This window comes from Mastacembelus armatus, chromosome 16, assembly GCF_900324485.2.
Source record: "Mastacembelus armatus chromosome 16, fMasArm1.2, whole genome shotgun sequence".
In the NCBI taxonomy this organism is placed as follows: Eukaryota; Metazoa; Chordata; class Actinopteri; order Synbranchiformes; family Mastacembelidae; genus Mastacembelus; species Mastacembelus armatus.
This window is the reverse complement of record NC_046648.1, coordinates 25,578,985-25,589,153: the sequence shown is the minus strand read 5'-3', so window position 1 is coordinate 25,589,153 and position 10,169 is coordinate 25,578,985. Positions and strand designations below refer to the sequence as shown.

General features: G+C 43.2%; 2 protein-coding genes across 3 annotated transcripts; one reads left to right on the top strand and one right to left on the bottom strand.

The window, feature by feature from the left end:
- On the bottom strand, nucleotides 1-3,650 carry sri (sorcin). Of its 2 annotated transcripts, none has more exons than XM_026317890.2 (8): nucleotides 3,324-3,650; nucleotides 2,127-2,168; nucleotides 1,963-2,032; nucleotides 1,489-1,532; nucleotides 987-1,134; nucleotides 761-874; nucleotides 449-507; nucleotides 1-264 (listed from the first exon to the last, which is right to left on the bottom strand). In XM_026317890.2, exons 1-8 carry the CDS (start codon nucleotides 3,363-3,365, stop codon nucleotides 238-240), a joined length of 546 nt encoding a protein of 181 aa, XP_026173675.1. In that variant the 5' UTR covers nucleotides 3,366-3,650; the 3' UTR covers nucleotides 1-237. The 2 variants fall into 2 exon arrangements, with proteins under 2 accessions (XP_026173675.1, XP_026173674.1); XM_026317889.2 differs by having other exon boundaries at nucleotides 2,127-2,171; nucleotides 3,324-3,647.
- A 1,781-nt stretch (nucleotides 3,651-5,431) lies between these two features.
- snrnp48 (small nuclear ribonucleoprotein 48 (U11/U12)) lies at nucleotides 5,432-10,142 on the top strand. Its single transcript, XM_026316706.1, has 9 exons — nucleotides 5,432-5,647; nucleotides 6,417-6,530; nucleotides 6,755-6,815; nucleotides 7,123-7,203; nucleotides 8,557-8,739; nucleotides 8,892-9,013; nucleotides 9,480-9,577; nucleotides 9,660-9,776; nucleotides 9,944-10,142. Exons 1-9 carry the CDS (start codon nucleotides 5,504-5,506, stop codon nucleotides 10,020-10,022), a joined length of 999 nt encoding a protein of 332 aa, XP_026172491.1. The 5' UTR covers nucleotides 5,432-5,503; the 3' UTR covers nucleotides 10,023-10,142.
- Nucleotides 10,143-10,169: the final 27 nt, after the last annotated feature.

The following is a 10,169-nucleotide window of genomic DNA, read 5'->3' as shown; positions in this document are numbered from 1 at the left end:
TTGAGGAAGTGATTATACATGTTTATTCATTTAAGGTAAAGGTTTATAAAGGCAGGACTGATATTAATATACAGGCTTTGTTATTTCTGCTTATTATTATTTTGCTATATAGTAAATGCAACATGCATGAACGTCACAGTTAATGGTGTTAAGGCAGAAAAACCAAAACACATCAGGACATGTTGTCAGTGAGGAGACTTTAGAGCTCCATGTTCCTTCTGCTCAGTCTGGTCCTCGTCATATGCTCATGGTGACCTGGATGAACTGCAGACAGACAGATTTCCATCATTATCAGGTAATTACACTTTCATCATTTCAAGCTGCCACAATATTCAGTGTGAAAACCTGCACATCAGCTGCACCTGTACAGTTCATCAGTTCACTAGGTAAACCTCCCTACTGCACCATGAGTCGGTCAGCTGCACTCACATATCAGTCGGACACTTACGTCGTCGTACTGAAATGATGCGTTGCCAGTTTGGGTCGTGTCTCTCCTTCGAAACTGATCTGAATAACACACACACATTAAAACACTTTAGACGTTGGGCTGTTTAAACTCCGGGATGTTCAGTCTGTCACATGACCATGAACACACCCACAATCCTCAGCGACTTTGTTTGTCAACAGATGTTTCATGCTCAACAAGCTGCAGGTGAGCCATCAGAAACAGGTGAGCCATCAGAAACAGGTGAGCCATCAGAAACAGGTGACCCATCAGAAACAGGTGGGCGTGTCGGTGCGCTGCAGCTCATCCACTCACCGGTCAGGGCGCGCAGCCTCACGCAGCAGCTCACAAAGTCATCGAAGCGGATCCTCCCGTTGGTGCTGTAGCGCTTCACGATGCAGGTCATGGCCTGAGGGCTCAGTCGGTAACCTGCACAGAGACACACACTACATGACAGCGACCATCTCACTGCTTTTACACCTGCACAGTCTCTGTGGCTCAACGTCTGCGTGATCGAGGAGGAGCCACAAACCGTCCATACCCATAGAGGTGACGGCCTGCTGCAGCTCATGGTCCTCCACGGTCCCGCTGCCGTCCCGGTCGAAGGATACGAAGGTGTTCCTCCAGCCGTTCAGCACCTGCCACAGCTCCTTGAATTCCTGAAAGCCCATGGTGCAGGACATGTCCCTCTGAGACACAGCCAGTCAAGGATCCTCATGCTCCCTTCACTCAGACAGGATCAGATATTACCGTGTCCACTGTCACACCGCGCCTCATTGTGGGAAACTATATGAGACATAACAGAACTCAAAGCTTTGGTCAGTTACTGAGAAAACTAAATCCTGTTTTGTCTTGTGGCAAAAATCAAGGAGCAGGTCTCTGTGTCCCCATTTGTGACTGACTGATGGAATCATGGAATTAGTGTAACCCTGTACCTTGTTGCTCATTCACACACACACACACACAGACAAACACAGATTTTTTGGTGTTGGTGAGTCTGCTGGATGTGTCTGACTGGGAACAGGTGAACAGGTGAAGGATACATCCAGCATGTTGACCATCAGTCTGCACGTGTCCAGGCTGAAGGCTGCAAGAGCAAAACAGACTGTAAACACACGTGCACGCTCTCATGCACGCACGTTGACAAACACAGTTCACTGCTTCTGAATAAGAGAAAGCACATCACCAGATTCTAACACGAGCAACACAACCTGCTGCACAGGTGTAATGGGAACTGTCTGAAAACCAGTGACACCAGTGAAAACAAAATGGGCTCACACTAAACAGGAAGTAAAAACAAAATTACAGCAATCACTGTATTGCTGGTCAGGCTGGGGTCATGCTGGGGTCATGCTGAGGTGACCCAGTCCAGGGTGGTCTGTCAGGACTACAGGTTCTTTTGCTGTGATTATCTGGGTCCAAGCAGCGAATCCCTGTTTGCAGCTATTACACAGAACTTTCAAAATAAGAGAAGGGAAGGGATCGTCCCTGTTAATAAAAAGGTCTGCGGTTCTCACGTTGGTACGAGCCGGCGATGCCAGACTGTGTGAGGCAGCGCTGCAGCTCATCCGCTGAGATCTGTCCGTCCTGTGCGAGAAGAAAACAGGCAGAAAACGAGCAGTCAGTCAACGTCCACACATCAGGAGGAAGAGCTGCTTCAGTGTCGGTGCAGGTGTGTTACCTGTCCGGCTACAGCGGAGAAATATCCATAGAGAGGATCCTGCTGCTGGACACAGAAAGGCAAACATGGTTTATTCATATTATTGAAGTACTGACCCTGATGGATGAACATCAGTAAATGTCTGTAAACAAACAACATCCAGGAAGAGCCATCGTTCTAAATTTAAATACTGGAAAACAAGGTGACATATTGTTTTTGTCAGAGCATGAAGTGATAATGAATCATAAAGAAAAACATTTATTATCATGTAAGAAGAGAAATAATCGAATCCGTCAGTGGAACCAGTGTTTATCATGTCAAACTTTAACGTGACGTGAAAACCAGTCAGTCTGGTTTGCCGCTCAGAGCCAACGGAGGCGGGAACCTTCCTGTCGACATCAGGTTTCACAAGATTTCCTGTTAACAGACTGGGAATCAGTACAGACTGGGGACCAGTACAGACTGGGACTGTCCCAGTCTGAAACTAACCACAGAAAGGTTTTATTCTCCCGATCACTGGACAGCACCAGCACTCACACAAAAGGCTGTTCAGTGTGTAGTCTAGTGTGTGTGTGTGTGTGTGTGTGTGTGTGTGTGTGTGTGTGTGTGTGTGTGTGTGTGTGTGTGTGTGTGTGTGTGTAACAGGAAACAGGAAACACACCCTTCCCCATCACAACATGTGGTTACAGGAGCCACAGCAGGTCACAAAGGATCCTCTTGAGTCTAAAGTCCAGCACAGAGAAACAACAGCAGTGTGGACTTTATTCTATTTATTCTTTGATTCCCTCCAAAATAAAACTACTGCCGGAACAAGCTGCACAGTAACAGGAAAGGTTCTGTCAGGCCCGACACGAGCACAGGTCCAGCAGGTTCTGCTCACTGTAAACAAATAAAGGATCCTGACAAAATCTTAGTCTTTGTTTCCAAAGGTGTCTGAAGTTAAATCAGCTGATCTGGATATTTTTCATTGATTTTGATGCCGATCAGCTGATCAATAAACGTGCTCAGGTGAGTCTGGGGATGAAGCCAAAGAAACAACTTTCTGACGATATATTTTCCACCTCAGGCTGCACTAACGTGACCAGTTTGATTATTGTCCTTGACCTCGGTAAAGTAGAAAAACCGCAGTGGGACAAACTCTGGGACATGTCAAAGGAAATAAAATCCATCTCTGCACCGCTTTAACCGGGGATCTCTCCGGTTCTAACGGGCTCTTACCGGGGCAGCACCGGGACCCGCGCCGTATCCTGGAAAAGCCATTTTCTAAAGGTTTAACCTTTAACCTCTGCCCGTGAACAACAGGTCGAAAGTGACGAGTTATCCCGGGACAAACGACCCAACACCGACGACACAGGCAGGTAAACGTCGGTGAACCGACAGGGCGGCGGACCAGCTCCCGTTTCCTCGAGTGACCACATGACCTCTGTTCATCCAATCAGGAAGGAGAACAGCCTCAAAAAAATAAAAGCACTTGTAAATAATAACATTGGAAAACTGAACACACACTAAATATGAATCACCAGTGAGTTGTTTGATTGATTTCTATGATATATGACACATTATTATTATTATTATTTAGATTATTATTATTACTTAGATTATTATTATTATTGTGCGACGTTTTGTGGAAGCTGCACTTTGTGTTGTTGTGTTAAACTAACAGGTGAATACATAGATATTTCTACATACTTATTTTTATTTTGTAACCTAAATGAATTAAGACAAAGCAAACTGAGCCACGTTCCCTGTGTCCCACATACTTGTCAATAAATCTGATTCTGATTAAGACACAAAACGATAAAATAATTGTATTTATTAATGTGCTGAAATCAAATTGTCGCAGCAGTGCTTAGCCTGAAAACTATTATTACAAGTTCCGATCATAACAAGGAAAGTAAAATTTGCACACAAGCAAAAATGTAAATGAAATAAAACCAACTGCAAAACACAAGTGCAATGTTTTCTGATTTACAAGGAATATATAATTGTACAAGAGGTGTGTATTAGTTTGTAGTATTAATGTGTGTACCAAAAACTGCACAGTGTGTTCACAGTAAATGCAGAGGACTTGCTGTCCAAACCCAGCAGGTCTGATCAGCAGGAACCAGACAGCTCAGATTCAGCCAGTTCCCTGCAAGTGAATGAACTTCAACAGTTTTTAAGCAGAAAACTCTCCTGAACGATAAAATGAGGCCGTGCACCTGCAGGTTGCGATAATATCATCAATTGGGCTGCTGAGGCTCACAGCCCCCCCCACCTGACCCCAGCAGCTCCAGGAGCTCCTGGGGTAAAAATGTTACCATGTCAAGCAGCAAGTGTGCAGAACTGACACACAGTTATAGAAATGTAAGAATGTAGATTGAAAGTATTGTGGAATATGGAGGAGGAAACAGGGGAAAGGTTTCTGTTTGAATTTCAGGGCAACTGGCCTAACTGGGCAAATATAAAGTAATAGGGAGGTGAAGTGACCACACAAAAGATGGTGGTAATGCAATGCTAGGGAAGAAGAAGAAGGAGAGCACAGTGGAGAAGTTGTAGTAACTTGATTAAAGATAAAACTCATGGATTAAACTATTCATTGCATACAATAGAGAAACATCCTAATGGATGTGATCAATGTGAACATCTGGAACTGGACCGTGTGTTGTTTCATTCCAGAGCGTCAGAGAAATATGAAAAGTATCTCACCAAGATGAAGTTGAAGGGAATGAAAACAAATAACTTGGATAGATGGTGTTCTAAACATTTGACACAGCAAAGACCTAAAAGACCATCATTGGGTATTTAAACCATAAATGTTATAATATAAACAGAGGTGGATATTTAAATGATAAATGTCATAATATAAACAGAGGTGGATATTTAAACCATAAATGTTATAATATAAACAGAGGTGGATATTTAAACCATAAATGTCATAATATAAACAGAGGTGGATATTTAAACCATAAATGTTATAATATAAACAGAGGTGGATATTTAAACCATAAATGTCATAATATAAACAGAGGTGGATATTTAAACCATAAATGTCATAATATAAACAGAGGTGGATATTTAAACCATAAATGTCATAATATAAACAGAGGTGGATATTTAAACCATAAATGTCATAATATAAACAGAGGTGGATATTTAAACCATAAATGTCATAATATAAACAGAGGTGGATATTTAAACCATAAATGTTATAATATAAACAGAGGTGTAGGAGAACAGGGAGAGTGGGCGTTCCCTTGAGCTCCGTGATGTTCACACTCCAGCTCAGGTGGTGGCGGTACGACATTATTCGTCAGGCTGCAAAGAAAACGAAGAAGAAGAAGAAGAAGAAGAAGAAGGGGAAAAAAAAGAAAAAAAGAAAAGAAAAGAAGAAGAAAAAGAAAAACAGAAACGTTAAAATGTCGGAGCTACCGGGGACCCGGACTCTCCCGGAGCGGCTGCACCTTCTGCACGAGCTGACCGAGTTCACCGAAGACTGCAGGAAGCAGCTGAACGATGCGTTTGAACAGCTGGGATGGTCACCGGACTACGAGCATAACCGGGTAACCGTTACCGTTAACCTTAGACAACTGGTTACCACAAAACCCAGTCTTTGAGAAATTGATCCGGTTTTGTTGTCACCAGATTCGTGTTATCAAAAAGTTTAGCTGGTAACGAACCACCCGGGTCAACGAGCTGTCACGGTAACGGTAACATTGTTCTGACGTTAGCTAACATATGCTATGTTAGCTAGCTAGCTAGTTAGCTGGTAGTTTTGTTAGCTGTTAGCTTTATTAGCTAGTTAGGGTTAGTTTTGTTAGCTGGCTAACTTTGTTAGCTGGTTAGCCTTTTGGAAAATAGAAAAGTGCATTTAATGGTTATACTAGTCAGTTAGTTAGAGGTTCATGAGCTGTGTGCTACAAACTTAACTAGCGGTAACTAGCAGTTAACTAATATGCAATAACGTTATTGTGGGATACCTGTAAAATATAAACCCTGGACCGAAGTTAAGGTAAATTTAGCTGTGATCACTTTTATCAAAGGAGGAAACTGCACAAGTTTAGGGCTTTTCAAGGTTATTCAGGTCTGTTAGGTATATTGTGAGATATTAGCTGCAGACAGGTGGTAAAAATATATTTATAAGCGTTTTTGACATCGGTGGTTCAAGTCCAGCTGCCAACATGTGTCGGCCCGTCTTCTGCTGGTTTCTGTGACTGCTGCACATAGACGAAAGCCTATGAGATAGCTGGAAAGAGCCTATGGCGTCTTAAAGGATTCATCTCATCATGGAGCATAGCTGATGTTTATGTGCTGTGTTTGGTGTTTTGTCAGGAGCCAATGGAGCAGTGTCCCTATGATCCGAACCACAGAGTCCCTGTGAGGAGCATGGAGAAACACAAAACCTCCTGCAGCCTTAGAAAGATGGGCTACTCCCCGCAGGAGCAGGTGACGTACTGTGGTCTAAAGGGAACAAAATGTTAGAAGGGCACTTACAGGGACTTTTACTAGCTAAAGGTTTCACAGAGTCCGTTTGTGCCAGTAATAGCAGTGATGGTGATAATAATAAAACACAGTGTAAAAGCTTCTCTTCATCATTGAACAGATAAAACCCCAGTGTGCAGGTACTGCCCCCATTTGTGTTTGTAAAAAGTTTTATCACTCTTTTGCAGGCAGAGATGTGTGACCCTTCTGTGTGTTATGAGACTGGCAGCATCAGACGCTTTACAATGGGTGAGTCATGACTGATGACTGAGGTGAAACGCTCAGGAAATTACCCTTTTATCAGATATTATCAAATATTTTTTTATTTATAAAATACAGTTACCTACTATAGTTCCCTGTGTGGTGGCAGCCAGTTCCCTCTGGTAAGGTTTTTCATCTTTAGTACAGAGTGAAACTGGAGGAACTGATGTAAAATCATGTGTGTTTAAAGAAAGAGGTTATAAGTGTTTCTGGCTCAAGCAACCCTGTGCAGAAAACACATTGAACACATGTTGGTACGTATTTCAGTTTTGATCTTGGCATTTCCTTCATGCAGACAAAACCACTCAGCACCAAGTGATCATGCAAGCAAGGTCTGCTGCACCGCTGATGAGGATGGAAGGAGTCTTCTGGCAAGGTACCAGCTTATGTTGTAGTGTCACTGTCAAACCCTTTCTGCTGGAGGCCTGATGTGGATGGACTGGGCTGAGATGTGATTTACAGTTTAGATTTCAACAGCCGACATTAAGTAGCAACACTAGAGGTCACTATTGAGTCATTGTGTGATTAACTCATCACTCAGCTGTGTGGTCCAAAGCCTCTTGGTGAAAGTCTGCCTCTGCTACTCTCACATGTGAAATCAATAGGACAATTCTCAGACTGTTCAAGTGCTTTTTACTTTCTCTATTCAGTATCACGTTTGTGCTGACGTCTGTGTAATCCGTGTTGTGTGTTCTGTTTGCAGCGACAGGGGTGAGTATTAGAGGCGCTGGGCTCTAGAAAGTTCTGCTGCTCTGGTTCAGGCTTGCCTGATTACGTGCAGTATCCTTTAACGCCATATCCTTTCAAACCACAGTGCTGGGAGACTGACACACACACACACACACACACACACACACACTTTTCCCTTTACGTGTTGGGGAAGGTCCGGTCCATACATTAAGAGTATTATGTGGAAAAAAACATTGTACAGCAGCCAAAAAATCCTGGAACTTGAGCCTTTTCATGAGATTCTCCTGTGATCTGTAGGACACACCCAGAATCAAGCATAAGAATAAAACTAAACAGTTCTAAGAACATCAGTGTGTGAATTTTTATCCCTGTCACCAAGTAAAACAAACTGTAGTGCATAAAGTACACAATTCTGACTCTTACATTCTGTTTTTCCCAGTTTAGAAAAAACTGTCATTTTTATCTTTTTGAGTTCATCTGGGTGACATCTCTGCTCTTTGTGTAGTGTTATATTCAAAAGGAAAAATCCACTGATTGTGGGTTTTGTGTTTACAGGGCCGAAGATGATAGTTGTGGAATTTACTGCCATGTAAATGAATTATTCTGAGTCACTGATAAACTGCCTTTAGGCTCAGTGTAACCTCTGATGTTCAACCATCCAGGCATCTCAGTGTCTGCAGATTTATCATAAACTCTTCTAACTGCACTTTGTTTTTCAGAGACAAGATGAACCTTGTGCTTGTTGCTGTTGTGTTATAGGAGACTGGTGGTGGGGAACAGATAGTGAAGCAGATTCTGTGGCATTTCAGTGTGTAGGGTTTCTGAGCCCACAATCGGCACGTTCACCAAGCCGTTTTTTTTTTTTTTCTTTTTTTTTTCTTGACGTTCATCAATAGCAGTTGTGTGTCAGTTGTGTCATGGAGACAACAGCTTCTATGAGCATGTCCAGATGTGCAAACATACTGAATGCTGTGTGTCAGGCTGATGTCTGTGTATTCGGTTCTCTGTCAGTGTGTAAAGGCTTTCTGGTCTCCTTCAGGTCAATACTCCAGCCAACCTGTTGACGTGCCTCAGACCCACAAGAGAGCCGTCTGTGACCTTACTGTTGCTGACCGATTGGCTCTGTATGATCATGTGATCGGCGTCCTCAGCCAACAGAAGGAAGCCACGTCGTCCAGCAATGAAGACCTCTATGTAGATTTAGTTTCCAAGCTCCAGAAGGGTAAGCCTTTTTGTCACACTGAAAATGTCACTGGGCCAAACATGAAAATGATAAAATGCCAAGTGTCAGGTTGCTGTTGAAAGCACACAGTTTATTTTGTTTTGCTGACTAAAGGGAATCTTCCACTAAGATGAACGAGTGTTTGTGTGCAGATGATGAACAGAATGAACCAAAGACTCACCTGGAGCTCATGGCTGAGATGAGGGACTACAAGAGGCGGCGTCAGTCCTATCGAGCCAAGAACGTTCATATCACCAAGAAGTCTTACACCGAGGTATGAGCAGGCCATGTGTTTGTCAGGTTCTCTACCCATCATCCTCTCTGTGTGTTATGTCAGTAAGATGTCATCAACAACATAGTGAGCCCCCACCAGCTGCCTGGAACTGGATCTTCTGGCCTGTGCAATTGTGTCCTAGAGCTCCTGGTTCCAGGCCAGCACCCAGCATGGCAACTTCACCGCCAGCGCTGTGTTTGTGCATAAACAAGGGAAAGAAATTGTCTCGTCTGTTATGGTAGAAAAACTACGTATGTCCAGGGAGACCTTTGTCAGTCAGTGTTTTTCACCACATCTTCATCTGAGTTTTGAGTGGAACAGTAATTAAAAAATAAAACCATAAACAATATTCTAAGCTGAAACACTGCTGAAGCAGAGATCAGGTCCTCAGAGAGACTCAGATTTAAAAAAAAAAAAAAGTTTTGAAACTTGCTGAATATCTGGTGTTACTGTGATCACACGGCAGGTGATCAGAGAGGTGATAAACGTCCACTCGGATGAGCTCAACAGACAGTGGAGGGAAGAGGAGGAAGAGTCGCAGAACTGCCAACACTCTTCCTACAGGTACAAGAAACCTCCCCATCCATTTCCTGTGACGTTGGAGATGAGGGAAATGAAACTACTGAGTATTTTCTGCCACATGTAGGTTGGATGAAAGGAGGTCGGCGTCCTCAGAGTCTCGCCACTCCCACAGCAGACGCCGTCGCAGCTGGGACCGGAGCCCAGACAGGGAGAGCAGGAAGAAGACGAAGAGGAGGGAGAGGTCAGAGGGCAAACAGAACGTCCTTTGTTTTATCAGCCTTTGACACGTTACTGTTAAAATTGTCTTTTTTCTTGTCTCTTTGTGAACCGTCATTAGTCTGATTTTTAAAATGTGAAGTGCACAATGTACTGTTGATGTTTTGATCATGGCCTTTTGGATGTTTGCAGGGATTCCCGTTCCCCAGATGACCAACACCACCAAAAGAAGAAGAAGAAGAAGAAGAAAGAGGAGAAGGAGAAGCGATAGTCCTGGATCAGGTCCATCGGGCCTCCACAGGTCAAAAGATTTTACGTGTCATAACTCTTGAGATGTAGTGGGGATTTTGGAAAGACATGATTTGGAATAAAGTTTTGGGAACAACATGAACATTTTGAGCCTTTTGTTCTTCAGTGA

What these genes read in the sequence shown, in the direction of transcription:
- snrnp48 (XM_026316706.1), top strand. Translation starts at nt 5,504, where the DNA reads ATGTCGGAGCTACCGGGGACCCGGACTCTCCCGGAGCGGCTGCACCTT. An exon ending in CATCAGACGCTTTACAATGG is followed by an intron (nt 6,816 to 7,122) that starts GTGAGTCATGAC and finishes TCCTTCATGCAG; the next exon opens with ACAAAACCACTCAGCACCAA. An exon ending in GGAAGGAGTCTTCTGGCAAG is followed by an intron (nt 7,204 to 8,556) that starts GTACCAGCTTAT and finishes GGTCTCCTTCAG; the next exon opens with GTCAATACTCCAGCCAACCT.
- sri (XM_026317889.2), bottom strand. Translation starts at nt 3,365, where the DNA reads ATGGCTTTTCCAGGATACGGCGCGGGTCCCGGTGCTGCCCCG. An exon ending in GCAGGCCGTCACCTCTATGG is followed by an intron (nt 875 to 986) that starts GTATGGACGGTT and finishes GTCTCTGTGCAG; the next exon opens with GTTACCGACTGAGCCCTCAG. An exon ending in CATCATTTCAGTACGACGAC is followed by an intron (nt 265 to 448) that starts GTAAGTGTCCGA and finishes GTCTGTCTGCAG; the next exon opens with TTCATCCAGGTCACCATGAG.